This window comes from Lontra canadensis, unplaced genomic scaffold (assembly GCF_010015895.1).
Source record: "Lontra canadensis isolate GAN:19392208 unplaced genomic scaffold, GSC_riverotter_1.0 scaffold30, whole genome shotgun sequence".
Classification (NCBI taxonomy): domain Eukaryota; kingdom Metazoa; phylum Chordata; class Mammalia; order Carnivora; family Mustelidae; genus Lontra; species Lontra canadensis.
Genome location: NW_022631024.1, coordinates 13,936,366 through 13,951,151, shown reverse-complemented (window position 1 = coordinate 13,951,151; position 14,786 = coordinate 13,936,366). Strand labels below are relative to the sequence as shown.

The window sequence follows — 14,786 nt, the reverse complement described above, 5'->3', positions numbered from 1 at the left end:
GCAGGCCCTGCATCTTTCTGCTCACCCCTGGATCGCACTGTCTAGCCCAAGGCTTAGCATGTAAGAGGCACTTGATAAATGCTGACTGAACCCCCTGGTCCTCAAAACAGGGCCCCGACATGGAAATGATCATTTTACAGATGAAGCCACCGGGGCTCAGGTGAAGTGACTTGTCCAAGTTCACCCAGATGGGCACGGGTCAAACCCAAGGGCCTGTGGGTCCCCAGAGACTGGGAAGTTTCCTGTCGAACTCTGCTCCTCCTTCAACCCGAAAAGCCAGAATTGGCTTTTTATGTAATTCAATTACATTCCGTCTCGGACAGATTTGGAAGGAGCTGCTCTGTGCCAGGCCCTGTGCTGGGCCCAGGGGATGTGATGTGATGAGTCAGAGAGCTCCCTACTCGGAGGAGGAGCTGGCAATGCAGAGGGAGAGACAGACAAGTAAACAGATAATGCAATGCGGTGTGACACGTGCTCCAAGGAAGATACGCCAGGCAGCTCAGAGAAGGAGGGGATTTAACGGGGCTGTGAGGGGGGGTGGTGGTGAGGCAGTTCCTGTCTCTAACCCTCCCATCCTTTACTCACTCCTCTGGGGGTGACTGTCTAGTATTTGGGAACCCCCAGGGCTGTGTTGATAGGACATCTGTTCTCATAGAGGCTCGGGTGGGCATGGGGGCCTGCGGTCCACCCTTTCCCCCAACCAGCTCCTCACCCAGCAATACCATGGCAACAGCAGTTGCCACGGAAACTATAGGAGGGGCTGGGAAGGATGGGACTCCCCACAGAAAGCCCTCCGCGCAGAGACATGGGCCTTCCCTGAGAGCTCTTCCCTGAGAGGCCCCCCTCCCTGCACAGAGAGGCCGGCTCAGGCCCAGCAGACCTGCAGGTTGAAGGCCAATGAGATGTTGCATAGAGGGTATGGGGAGCCTAGGGCCCAGCTGAAGGGGTGGTTAGGGGTCTGGGCCAGGCTTCCCCAAGTCGCTGGTTCCCCAGGGCTACTTAAAGGACAAGCAGCTTATGGGAAGCAGAGATTAGAGGAGCAGGGCTATGTGTGGGAGTAGAGCCCTTCCTCACACCAGGATCTCCAGGGCCAGGGTAGTGATGGGGGTGCCTGGGTGGGGAAAGGTCTCATCTCTGTCATGGCACAGGTTCTCAGAGCAAGGTCCTCATGAGGCCCGCAGGGGCAGCTTATTATTATTTTTTAAAAGATTTTATTTATTTATTTGACAGAGATCACAAGTAGGCAGAGAGGCAGGCAGAGAAAGAGGAAAGGAAGCAGGCTTGCTGCTTCGCAGAGAGCCTGATGCGGGGCTCGATCCCAGGACCCTGGGATCATGACCTGAGCCAAAGGCAGAGACTTTAACCCACTGAGCCACCCAGGTGCCCTGCATGTTTATTAAAATGCATGTTTCTCGGGGCACCTGGGTGGCTCAGTGGGTTAAGCCTCTGCCTTTGGCTCAGGTCATGATCTCAGGGTCCTGGGATTGAGCCCTGCATTGGGCTCTCTGCTCAGTGGGGAGTCTGCTTCCCCCTCCCTCTCTGCCTGCCTCTGTGCCTACTCGTGATCTCTGTCAAATAAATAAATAAAATCTTTAAAAAAAATGCATGTTCCTCAGATATGCTGGGTTGGGATCTAGTGGGGCAGGGGTGGGGGAGAGGGAACCTGATTTTTAAACATGCCCCCCCCATGTCACTTTCATGTTCCCTTGGTTAGGAGCCAATGCCAGGCATAGGCCCTGGGTTCAAATCCCACCTTAAAGCCATTCTGCAGTCTGGCCAAGGTGCTTCACTCTCTGGGCCTCAAAACCTTCAGCAGCGAACCAGCATCATAGAAACCGGGCATTAGCCACGACCACATGTGGGTGCAAGAAGGCCGGTGGAATCTTTTCATGCAAAGAGCTTAGCTTGGGCCTGGTACCTAGTAGGTGCTCAGCACCTTCAGGGGTCTGCCCAGGGTGCTACCCCTTCTCAGCCCCCTCTCTAGGAGAGTACCCAAATTTCAGCAGGGAATGCGAGATCCCACAGAACGCTCTGCCTGCCTCCTCCAGGCACTGACCTGGACCTTGAGATCCTGACCATGAAAAGTTAGGTGCAAATGATGTACAAGAGGAGAAGCTTTCAGAGGCCATGTCATTCTTCCTTCACTGTCTAGAGGAGGGGACAGAGGCCCAGAGAGGTGCAGGGAGCTGTGACAGGAGAGGTGGCTGAGAGGGGCCCAACCCCACGCCTGGGCAGGCAGCAAAGAGCACTGGCTGGTTCACACATCGACTGAATCCTTGCTCCCTGCTGGGTTCCCAGGCTCACCCCAGGCCTGGCCCTTGGTAGGTCCTCAGGCAACGCTCAAGGGACAGAGCATGGCTGAACCCCTCCACGGCTCCTGCCTTCCACCTGGACACACGGCGCTCTGTTAAAGTGGGGGTTCAGCCCAGCCTGGCCCCCAGCCAGTGCCGCCCCGCACCTCCCACCCAGCTCCTGCTTAGGCTGAGGGAGGACCGAGAAGAGTGTGCTGGGCCCACCAGCCCTGGGAGCCATGTGGGAGGGGTGCATGGTGGCCTGCCAGCTCTCCCTACTCCTTCTGGACAGATGGTGGTTTCCCAAGGAGGCCTTGCCTTGCCATCTGCAGAGGCGCTTTCAAACCTGAGGCACAGGGAGGATAAAGTAAACATCTCTCGAGGCCTCCAAGGACCACATGCTCCCTGTCTGAATTGACACCGTCCTGCTCAGAGGGGTCTGGAGAAAGTGAACCAAAGGCCCAGAGTGACCCTCCCCTACTCTACTCTAGGACCTGAGATCTGGGGCCAGAGCTCAGGGACCCTGCTTCCCAGGTCCTGTTGAGCGCAAACAACATCAGCGAGCAGCCAGCTTGGTCTGGCTCGCACCCAGCAGCCACCTTCCTTCTAAGTCTCCTGTTTCCTGGGCTCTGAGGTCAGACAGGCCTGGCGTTGAATGTCAGAGCTGCCACTCAGGAGCTGTGTGGCTCTGGACTGGTGGCCATACCTCTCTGAGCCTCAGTTTCCACATCAGTAAAATGGGTTACCACGAGGCTCGCATATCTCGATGCCTGAAGAAGTGGTAGCTGTTACGATTATAAAGAACCTAACTTGCTGAGCAAAGCTGAGAACACAGGCTGGGCTCCCACCAGACGATGCAGCAGGGAGGGAGTTGGAAGGGGGGGTCCCCTGGGGGCCAGCCGGAAGAGCGGGCGGGTGCACCCGGATAATTCCAGCCAAATCTTTCCCCTGAAAGCGGAAGGCAAGGGAGGCAGGTAGGCTCTGAGGTGCCCTCTGAAGCACAGGGCTGGGGTGGAGGCAAGGGAGGGGTGGGCCAAGAAATACAGTGGGGAGGAGGTGAGGTGGCCTCCAGGCAACAAGTCCCTCTCTGTTCCCACTGCCCCAGGAGGCCCCAGGCATGCCCACACCACACAGCCCATGTGCTTCCAGCTGAGGTTGGAATATTTCAAGGTAGTCCTGGCCTGGCTTCCCCGGATGCTCTGATGTCCTGAGAGCGGGGACTGGGCTGGTTCTCTTGACCACAGTGGCCCCAGTACCCAGCATGGAGCAGGGCATGTAGCTGGCACTCGGGGCAGCCCTGCTGGCCAAGAGGATGATCTGAAGATGAGCTCCTTGGGGTGCCTGGGTGGCTCAGTCTGTTAAGCGTCTGTCTTTGGCTTGGGTCACGATCCCGGGGTTCTGGGATCGAGTCCTGCATCAGTCTCCCTGCTCAGTGGGGAGTCTGCTTTTCCCTCTCCCTCTGTGCTCACACAGTCTCTCTCTCTCAAATAAATAAATAAAATCTTAAAAAAAAAATGAAGACGAGCTCCTCTAGTTTTCCCACCATCACCCTCATTGTACTGGTGTGGAAACTGAGGCACAAGGCAGGGAAGTGTTGCCCAAGGTCATAGCGCAAGTTAGTGACTAGGTAGGAGAGCACCCAGGGCTCTGGACTCCGAGTGCACACTTTCTCCTCAGCAAACCGTTTTCCCACTAAAGAAAAGCGATGATCTTTCCTTCCTCCTTATCCTTTCCTCCCTCCTTCCTTCCTTCTTTCCCCCCTCCCTTGCAAGTGTTCATGACTTTCTATTTTCAAGATGGAAATAGATTTCTCTTTTGCCTCCTGCTTGTAAAAATCATATGTTCCCCCTCTGAAAACATACTCGGAAAATACACAAAACATTTAAAAATAAGAAAACCATGATCATCCCAACACCTGGGGACCACCGTTGTAAACAGTATATCATTTTCAATAAAAATCACAGTGAACACTGAGGGCTCGCGGACTGCTGGTCAGAGGCTCTGCTTGAAAATCCGCATCATCACGAGGCTTCTTTTTGGGGTGCTGGAAAGGTTTTAAAATTAGACTGTGATGATGGTTGCACAACTCTGTAAATGCACTAAAAATCATTGAGCTGTGCACCAAAAACAGGTGAATTTTATGGCATGTAAATTATACCTCAATAAAGCTGCTTAAGAAATCTGCATCCTTTTTTAAGATTTTATTTTTTAATAATTCCTTTTTTTTAAAGATTTTTATAAATTTATTTATTTGTCAGAGAGAGAGAAAGCACAAGCAGGCAGAGTGGCAGGCAGAGGCAGAGAGAAAAGCAGGCTCCCTGCTGAGCAGGGAGCCTCATGCAGGGCTCAATCCCAGGACCCCCGCATCATCATCATGACCTGAGCCTCCCAGGTGCAACCACCCCCCACTTAATACTCTAGATTGATCCTTGCGGGGCTGTGTGAGGCTGGTATGAAAAGAGACGAGGTCAGGGACCCCTCACGTGCCCACACACTCACTGGGCTCCAGTCCACACTCCTGCAGCAGCTCTGTTTGCCTAACAGCTCATCAGGGGCATCCTTGGACACAGAACTATACCTGATGTTCAGTTCTTACCACTGGTAGCTCAAGGCAAAAGAATCTCAGCTCCACCATTGAATGATTTCCCTGCTCCGAACCTCAGTTTCTGCACTAGTGAAATGGGACACAAGCCAGCAGCTCCCTCCTAGGGCTGCTGAGGCGATGCCCTGAGATCCTGGCTGTGGGAGGCTCCAATGGAGGGTGCCCGCCGGCGGCTAGGTGCCCTTTGTGTGCTACTGAGCATTGCGTTCCTGCAGATTTGGGACTCAGGTCAGAGGGGAGCGTGCATTCTCCCGCTGAGATTTTTCTCCGCATCCTGCCTGGTGGCCTCATTTCCCTGGGCTCAGACCAGATGCCTCTGAGCTGGAGTGATGTAAGGGAGGCACTAATAAACAGGTGAAATGCTAAAAGTAACTGTGGTTTAAAATAAAAAAAAAAAAGAAGAAGAAGAAGAAGGAACCGTAATTGGAGCTGCTTGTCTGCCGGGACCCCTACGCCCAAGGCTTTGGCCTCTTTCTTCCTCTGCAGCCCCTTGTCCTGGGAGAAAACTGACCCCTACTCCACACGCTGAGGAGTCGGTCTTAGGGGGAGAGGGTGATCAGGGAAGGCATCCTGGAGGAGGTGTTGGCTGACGTGAGACTTGGAGGATGAGCCAGGGAAGGAGGGAGATGAGGGCATGGTGAAGATGAGGACAGCATATACCAGGAGAGTGGGGGGGGGGAGCATTTTTTTCCATGAACTGCAAGATACTAGGGCAGACCCGCGGGGAGAGGCTAGAGGGAAGTAGGACTGGCCATGGCAGGCAGGACTGAGGGGCCCAACTCAGGAGCAACGGGCTTGGTTTGGAGGTCAGAGGCCAAAGAGGGCTTGAAGCAGAGGTCAGACTGGGAGGCCATAGAGAGACTCCGAGCTGTCAGGTGGAGAATGGGTTGTGGGCACGCGAGAAGGCTGCCCCAGGAGCTAAGACAAAGGTGGGGGCAGCTGGGGAACAGAGAGGAGGGCGGACGGAGGGCAGGATCCACGGGGCCTGGGCCTGACTCGCAAGGGGAGGACAACCTAGGAGGGGAGGTTGGTTGCCAGAGCCTTCGGCCAGGGCAGTGGGCAGATGCCATTTAGGAGGCTGCCTTGAACACCTTCCAAGACCAGGAGTCATTTTTCCTCGTGCCTGCAACGGTTTCAGCCGTCCTCGCACCGCTCTTGGTCCTTAGCTGGAATTCATGCCGGGGAGGGGTCAGAGTCCAGAGAGACAGCCGGGGAGAGCGGAGGAGAAGCTGAGGGGTGTCATACGTGTACACGTGGGCGGGGGTGAAGAGGAACTGACACGGAGGCTGGGGACCGGTACCCATTCCGTTGCTGTGGGACTTCGGACAGTTGCCTACCCTCTCTGAGCCATCTCACCACCTGAAAACGGAGGATGAGAGTCTGTTCCTCCAACTAACAGTTTGTTGGTTCCAAGAAAATAATAATCAGCACTGCCCTTGGACATGGGGAATCAGAACCCCTGCCCCACACTTTAAGGGTCCCTCTTTGGATCTCTAGAGCAAGGGGTCCCCAGGGGCCAAGGGTCAGTGCCCAGCTGGAGCTTATGCACCCTTCCTAGGTCACAACTTGAGTGTTCTGGAATTCCCTCTCAGTCTCGAGCCCTCCTCCAGGCTTCTGCCCTGCCAAGTGGGGGGTGGGGGTGGGGGTCCTTTCTAGCACCGTGGATGGAGCTCAGATGTGAGGGCACGGTGTCTGCATGTGAGGCCAGGAAGCCCCTTCTGGTGCAGGCTGGAGTAAGAAGAGACAGGGGCAGCCTGGGGAGAGGGGCCACCTGTCCCCACAACGCCACACCCCAGCACGCAACTCTGAGTCTGAAATTCTAAATTCAAAACCCAGTCTGCCAGGTTGTTATGAAAGTGGGTTTGTCAAGGCAGGAGAGCAGAATGTATTGTGTTCAGCGATCCTTTAGCTTGATTTATAACTAGAATATTTAGACATCAGGCACGTGGGCCTCCATTTCTGCCCACGCACCCCCTCCCCCCTTGCCCTTCCCCGAGTTTCTGACCCTGTAACCCCAGCCAAGGTCAGGGAAACTCGATTCTATTGGAGCTTGGATCAGATGCTGTCTGCCAGAGTCACCTTTCATTCCCGACTCCTTGGGGCCCCTGGATGGGGCGGGGGTTTGGAAAAGATGTTCTCTGGCCTGGGCTGAGCACGTGAGTCTGGTTGTGGACGTGTGTTCGGCACATAGCAGGTGCTGGCTTTGAGCGCTCAGAAACTGGAGCAGGGTGGCTGCCTGGCAGGGAGTCGGCTCTCTGGGTGTGGGTGGCCGCTGAGGGGCTGCTGGGGTGCCTCGTCACCATCCTGGCCTCCCTGGGGCGTCCACTCGTCGCTCGGTTACACTGTCTTTTGTCTGGGTTCTCTAACCCACTGGGCTCCTTCCCTCCTTGGGTCTTGGCTCAGATGGGACCCTGTACCTGGGGTGTGTTCACTCCTTTGCCTGACTGGGTCCCTTTCTTGCTCAGGTCCAGCCTCAAATGCCACCTCCTCAGGGAGGCCTTCTCTGGCCCCCCGATGACACCCCTCTTTTCAAAAGAAGGCTCCCCATACCCTGCTTCAAATACATAACAAAAGGGCTCTTGGTGTGATTTAGTGTCTCTCTGTCCTGCTCAGCTGTGAGCCCCCTGAGAGTAAGGATGTGTCCTACTGGCTCATGGCTGTATCCTCAGGGGCTGGTAAGCTGCAAGTGCCAAGCCAATGTCAGTCCCTTCTGCCCCCTCCACAGTCAGTGATTTTCCACCTAGGATGTCTCAGGCTATCCCCTAATTCCCTTTGGCCTCAGTATGCAAATCTGGGAATTGGAACCACTCAGATGTATCCCAAAGCATTCAGAGGATGAGAGCTTAGTAAGGGTGGGCTGTCCCCCACCGGAGAGCCTGGGGATGACCAAGAGACCGGCTCTCAGAGGCCATAGACTGGCACCAAGACCATGCTGGGATGAGAACATGGAGCAAGTGACAAGGAGATTGGTAGGAGGAAAGAAGACAGGGAGCCTGAGCAGGTAGGCAGAGTCACTAGGGAAACCCAAAACCTTGCCTCTCAGGCCCCACCTTGGGCTTTGGGCAGAGGCCCGCTCACCAGGCCCCCTGCCACCACTCACACCCCAGTTGCCTCCCAGCCTGCCCTGTGTCCAGGCAGAACAGACCTGGCACGTCACCTCTGCGAGGCCTCCCCCAAGTGTTTCATGGGCATTATCTCAACTCAGCACAACCCCACGAGGGAGGTTCTATTATTATCCCCATTTTACAGATGAGGAAATAGGAGCTGAGCAGGGTTTCAGAAACATGCCCAAGGTCACTCAGCCTGCAAGTGGCAGGGCTGAGCTACGAACCCAGGTCGGATTCCGGAGCCCAAGCTCTCAGCCCTTCTGCCACATTCTCACCAGCCTTTGCCTCCCCAGGGGCCAAGAGAGCAGGGAGGGTGGGCATTACCCATTTGTCAGCCTACTGGGCACCAGAGTGGGAGAGGGAGGGCAGAGCCTGAGATCTTGTCCCAGGGCACCCCACTCTTGGTGCCGGACAGGTGTCGTGGAGGGGTGGGCAGAGCTGGGGGCAGACAAAGGAGGGTGGCCTAGGGTAGCAGGCATCTACTCACAAAATGCTGGGGTATCCTGGGGCCCTGCACACACTCCTCTGTCTACACTCACCCCGAGATGATCTCATCTACTCCCATGGGTTTAAATCCTACCTCTCCGCGATGGGTGAGTTCCAAATTTACACTTCTAGCCCGCCTTCCCCTGAGCTTCCGGCTTGCATCACCACACTGCCCACCTTACACTTCAGACTCAACATGCTTCAAAATCGAGCTCCTGGTCCTGCCCCCGCCCCCCAAACCTGCTCCTGCTGTCCTCCGGTAACGGCACCAACACCCACCCAGAATCAAAGACACTGACGTCATCCTCGAGTCCCTTTCCTCTCACCGGGCACATCCCATCCACCGCACGTCATGTGGGACTTTCCTCCAAAATGTACCCTGAACCCCTCCGTTCTCCTCCTCCTGCTGTGAAAGCCCTGGCCCGTGTCCCTCCTCAGCGCCTGCGCACTGGAGCCGACTCCTCACCTGTCCCCCGCCCCCTCCCCAAGTTACACACTTGCTGGAATCGCTCAAGGCGCTCCACTCCTGAAAAGCTTCTGGCAGAAATGAAAATCAACCCAACTACTCACCAGAGCCTCAGGGTCTTGTAGATCCAACCCCTGGCTACCTCTCTGATGTCATGTTTCCTTGAACACCAAACACCAGCCACAGGGGCTCCTTTCCGTTCTTTGAACAAGCCGAATTTGTTACTGCCCCAGGGCTTTTGCACAAACAGTTCCCTCCACCTAGAATTCGTCTCAGTCCCACGGCTTCTCATCTCAGATGCTACCCCTTCCTAGAAACCATTGCTGACCTTCCTTTTCCCCTTCCACAGGACGGACCCCATTCTCTCATTGTCTTCTTCCTATACAGGCTTCTGTGTTTACCATTTCAGAGTTTCCCCCTGTGGAATGCAAAGGTTTTGTCTTTTCTAACCTAGACTCTCCAGCGCTGTGGCACCATGGACACTCCACAAATGTCCGAATAATTAAATGAATTAGCCTCAGTTTTCCCTTCTGTAAAAGGGGGATGAAGAAGGAACATCGATCCAGACAAGTCCTAGCAGGGTCCCAGGCGGCTGCTGTGCCACTTCTGCTGCAGAGCTGACCATAGGGCCATCCAGGGGTGCCCGGGAGCCCAGGCTGGCCCGGGGCAGCCTCTGCTCCCTATGGTGTATTTTTCCACTTCCTCTCCCTGGGGGGTTGGCTCCTGGGAAGCCCCAGGAGATGGAGACGGAACAGCTGTTTCCATGCTCACGGGTCTGGGGACCCAGGCCTAGGTGGAGAGGCCGGGATCCCATGAGGGAGCAGGTAGGGCGGGCTAGGGGCCCGACTGAACTCCCTCCAGGTGCCCCAGCCCTGGCCTCCTCACTAGCTTTTACGAGGATCAAATAACGCTTTCCCACCCGTGCCCCCACCTCAGGCCAAGCCCCCCTCATCTGCCCTGGGCTCGCACCCAGACACCCCACACCTCCTCCCACAGGGCCACTGTTAGAGGGCCCCAGGGTGCTTGCGGCCGTGAGAGGACCCGGGCCTCAGGGGGTACAGAGTCCACATCTTGCTCCACTCAACAAGCTAACAGGGGGCCAATTCAGCAGTGGCCGTGCTGGCCCACTGTGTTGCCTACTTGCTGGCACCTGCCTTGGCTAGATAGTGATCTCCAGGAAGACAGGGGCCGAGTTGGCCCTGGCACACATGGGTCCCCAAGCCTAACTGATCACCAACAGCTGTCTCTCGTGTATTTCCCAAAGGATGTTTATACCCGTGAACTCCCTGAAGCCCAGCACTGCCTGGTCAGGCAGGTAGGGCAGCAATGGTCTGTAGTCCCATTCTACAGATAGGGAAGATGGAGGCCCATGCACCTGCATGTCCCTGTTCAGGGCCTGGCTCTCAGAGGCTCTCAAGACTGAGATTAGGAAACTGAGCTTTGGACTCTAAGAGATGCTGTCCTTCCTGCCTGGGGGACTTGGGCAAGGCATCTAACCTTGGGTTTTCTTCCCTTAGCTCCAGGATGGGCATCAGGGTACCTGCCTCATGAAGCTGCTGTGGGCCATCCTGGGGAAAATGGTATGGGGCACCTGAGAAGGGCTCAGCAGGGGTGGGGGTGGGGGATATGGTCACCTTCCCACCCCTCCCCCCACTCCATGCTTCCTGCCCAGAGCACACAGCCCAGGAATAAGCAGGCTTTCAGCTAATGTTCTACAGACGAAAGGTAGGAATGTGGTTTGTACACTGTAAAGTGCCACATTTCTGTGGGTGTTTCTTAAAGCACTAAGGCCTCTGGGCTTTGCTGTGTCCAAAGTCCCCGCCACCCCCTCACCCTGACTGCTGGGCCACAGGGAAGGGGCCCATCTGTGTATCTCTTGCCCGTTTGTCTCTGCAGCTCTGAAGGTCACGTGAGCAGGAGGGGAGCTCTATGGGAGCCCATCCCCAAGAGACAGACGGCCTCCCCCGCTGCTGACCAGATGGGCCCAGCCGCCCCCACGGTGGCTTTCCAACATCTCCCAGATACACTGCTCCAGTCAGAATCCTTCCCTCCAGCCCCAGGGTTGGCACTGGGTTTCCCAGGTCATCTGAGGGGTAGGAACAACCATCCAGTGAAACTGTCCTTAATAGAGGTGAGGAAACAGGCTCAGAGAGGGCAAGTGACTCTCCTGAGGCTTCACAGCAGAATCTGGCTTGGACCCAGGATGTCCCCTCAGAACTGCTGTCTCTCTGAGGGAGGAGGGGCCTCTGCTTCCCTCTCTCACATGCCAGTACTTCCTTAGCAGCAAAGGTCACTGGGAGAAAGCTAGGGTTTTTGAAGAAGGTGAGGGAGGGAGTGGGGAGGCCAGTGTCACTGCCTCTCCCTGTGTGCTCAGCCCCCATCCCGCTCCCAGGAGGGCGCCATCCTCTTCTTAGCACCAAAAAGCCATCCCTGCCTCCATTTTCCCTGGGGATCCTGGGGGGGGGGTCACGACCCCACCTGCCCCCCTAAACCGGGGACCTTTTGTCTTAGCGGTTGTCCCCCACTCCCTGCCACCTGGCCCTCCCAGCGCCCTGGGGGATCAGAGACAGGAGGGGGATTAGGTTGTGCAAATGGCTCCCCCCTCCCCGCCATCCTGCTTCCCTGTCTTAGTCATCTCTGCCCTCCGCCGCCTTCTCCCTCCATTACGATCCCTCTGCCAGGCCCGGGGGGAGAGCGACGGTGGCAGACGCCTCCCCACCCAGGGGCGGCAGCCGAGCCAGGGGCCGGCGGCTCGCAAGAGGATCAGAAGCGGTCTCGCCGCCAACCCCCTCCTGGTCCTGCAGCACCCCCCCCCCCCATCCGCCCCCCTCCGCTGCCGCGCTGCGCACACGGATGGCGGCGGGAGCTGCAGAGGTGTGTGTGTGAGGAGGGAGGCTGTGCCTGGTTCTCGATGTCCGGGAGCTGTGTCCTCTCTCAGGGACACAGCTTGGAGGGGGGTCTCTAGCCACGGCCCAGGGATCCTCATGGGGGAGGGAGCTGTCCTCCGTGGAGCCTAGGGCTGGGGAGCACTGCCCTTGGGGTGCTGCCGGCTCCGAGGGACGCGGGAGCCGAAGGGAGGCGCTGAGTAATGCAGCCCCCCCCCCCCCGGTGCCTATACTGGGGGAGGGGGGACCCTTCGCCAGGGTCTCTTAGCAGAGCGCGGTCTTCCCTAAGGGATGTGGCGGGAGGAGGGGGGCGTGATATCGTGGTCGGTGGCTTGACGACGTTTGAGGACGAGCTGGGGGCGCTGCCTTCCCTGAGGGGGTCTCGGGGTTGGGGGGGCACCCTCCGTCTGGCTGCAGGCGGGGGGCGCGCCGCCCGCGGGGGCAGCGCCGAGGGCTGCGAGGTCGCGGCGCCGTCCTGGCCGGGGGCGGAGGCCCGGGGACCCGGGCTGGGGGCAGTCCGCGCGCCGGGGCGCGCCGCTCCTACCTGCCTACGAAATTCTCGAGCACCGAGCTCTTGCCGGCGCTCTGGCCGCCCACCACGGCGATCTGAGGCAGGTCGAGGTCCGCGTTCTGGCCGATAGCGGAGAAGGCGTCCTGCAGCCGGTTAACCAGCGGGATGAGATCCTCCATGCCGCGGTTGCCCATGGCTGCGGCGGGCCCCGCGGGCTGCGATCCGGCAGCCGCTCCCGCTCCCGGCTTCGGCTCCGCCGCTGCAGCCGCGCGCTCCGACTGTCTGCGCCGCGGACCCCCGCCCCTCCGTGAGCGGAGCGGAGCTCTGCGCCAGGATGCCGCCAGAGGGCGCCCCCGACTCTGCGGGCTGGCCTTCGTGCGCAGGTGCTCCCTGTGGCACTATGGGGATTGTAGTTTTCTCCATCTACGGCTTTCGGGGCGCTTAAGCCGCATTTGGGGGGCTCTGGTGCTGCACTGCAGCTATCATTCCTGGAAATGGGCAAGGTTTCACCCCTAGTACTGGACCTCTCGGCTAGTGGTCATGGCTGTCTCCATCTTACAGATGAGGAAACTGAGGCTTGGAGAGAGATGGCTCTCCTTCAAGGTCACGTCTCCTGACCTGGAGTTCCGCTCGGCCTCAGCCTCGCTGCCTTCTGCTCTAGGTTCTGCCGGTTACTCATGGTGGCATGCCCTTCCCGCCTTTGGGCCTCAGTTTCCCTGTTTCTAGATGGAGATAGAACAGAACATTAATTCAAGAAATATTTATTGAGCAGCTACTATAAGCCAGCCCCTGTTGTGAGCAGTGGAGATACAGCAGTGAACATGACCTTCAGATCTTGCATCGGGGTGGTGGAGACAGACAGTGAATGAAGAAACAGGTACATGAAATCGTAAAAGCGAAACAGTTTACACTAACGGTGATGGAAGAAGTAAACAGGGTGTGAAGAGAGGTACCTGTGTTGGTGCAAAAGGTCCATTTAGTCCGGGAGGAGGTGGGTGGTCTTCTGAGGAGGTGACGTTTGAGAAGAGACCTAGATGATGAGAAGGAGCCAGTCACAGGCAGATCAAGGAGGAAAGCAAGCCAGGCTGAATGAACAGGAAGGGCCAGGGCCGTGACCGGGGAAGGCCTTCTTGGGAGAGTTGGGACTTCTTGTCCTAGACAGTGTCAGTCTTTGCCTCAACCCATCAGCGTGGTGGTAAAACTGGAATTCGAATCCAGGACTCCTATAGCCCTACCCTATGTATCCCGTTCACATGGAGAGACCGTGGGCCCCAGGCCTAGCCATCCACCTCTGATTCTGAGGAACCTAATTTGGACTCCCCACAGGGAGGCTAGAAAAGAGAGGCCAGCTTACCCTGTGCTGCTGGGCATCAGGGGGTCCCTCTATATGTGAATGTGGGGGTGGGGGAGCACTGCTGGGAGAGCAGCGCCCTGGGAATCAGAGACCACCATTCACTCACCAGTTCAGTGCATATTACCTGAGCCAGACCCTATGCTAGACCCTAGCGATAAAACAGTGAGAAAAATGGACAAAGTCCTTATCCGTAAGTGGCTTATATCCATATGTGGAAAAAGAGGAACGAAGCACCAACGAGCCAATAAATAGGATTCTGTCAGGTGGTGATGGGTGCTTTGGAAAGCAAGAAAGCTGGGGAAGGTTGGGGCGGGGGTAGTGTTGCTCTTTGTTTAGCATGGTGAGAGTAGGATTCTGGTAAAAATGTGAACAGAGACCTAAAGGAAGTTGGGGAGTTACCCACGTGGACATCTGGGGGTGGGGGATTTTCCAGGCAGGCAGAGGAAAATGAGCAGGCCCTGGGCTTTGGTCAAGCTGGGTGATCCATGTCCCTTCCTGTCTCTGAGCCTCAGTTTTCTAATCTGGGTAATGGGGATGATGAGAGATTGGAATCCCTGTCAGGGGCCAGGCCTTGGCTTGGTGCTCAGGAGAATTTAATTAAACCAACTGATTGAGTCCTCCGGGCACTTGGAGCCTCAGCTACCTACAGCACACTGCCGGAGCAGCTGCTTATACCCGGCCCCTTTATTATGCTCTGAGAACCAGAGAGGGCAGAGATGAAGCCTGGAGTGGAGCCATTAATTTGGGGAAGGGGTGCAGTTTGCAGATGTTTACCCAGAGGGGCGCCATCCCGCTGGATTGTTTTTCCTAATTACAGTAGTGAAACTTACTGTAAAAGTCAGACTTTACCCAGTCTTTTGAAAGCTCCTGGTCATCCTCCCACCCACAGATAAACACTATTTATAGCTTTTATGGTGTTTATTCTCTGGTTGGTCCTCTATATGTTCATTTTATTTCATTTTGTTTTTACAGAAATGAGATCATCCTATAGGTCTGGTACCAGACCAGGAGCTTGGACATCATCTGAAGTTTGTCAGAAACGTGGAATCTCGGGGCACCTGGGTGGCTCAGTAGGTTAAGCGTC

The 14,786-nt window shown here is 56.6% G+C and overlaps 1 protein-coding gene across 13 annotated transcripts in view; it reads right to left on the bottom strand.

The window, feature by feature from the left end:
• The window catches only part of DNM1 (dynamin 1), a 45,212-nt gene extending 32,557 nt beyond the window's left edge, over window positions 1–12,655 (bottom strand). For 7 of the 13 annotated variants that reach the window (XM_032865976.1, XM_032865975.1, XM_032865974.1 and 4 more), the window contains exon 1: window positions 12,382–12,654. In XM_032865976.1, the coding sequence (XP_032721867.1) occupies window positions 12,382–12,542 (161 nt within the window). In that variant the 5' untranslated portion in view covers window positions 12,543–12,654. Of the gene's footprint in view, window positions 1–12,381 lie in introns of all 13 variants that reach the window. The other 6 variants (XM_032865977.1, XM_032865968.1, XM_032865970.1 and 3 more) reach the window with 2 other exon arrangements.
• Window positions 12,656–14,786: the final 2,131 nt, after the last annotated feature.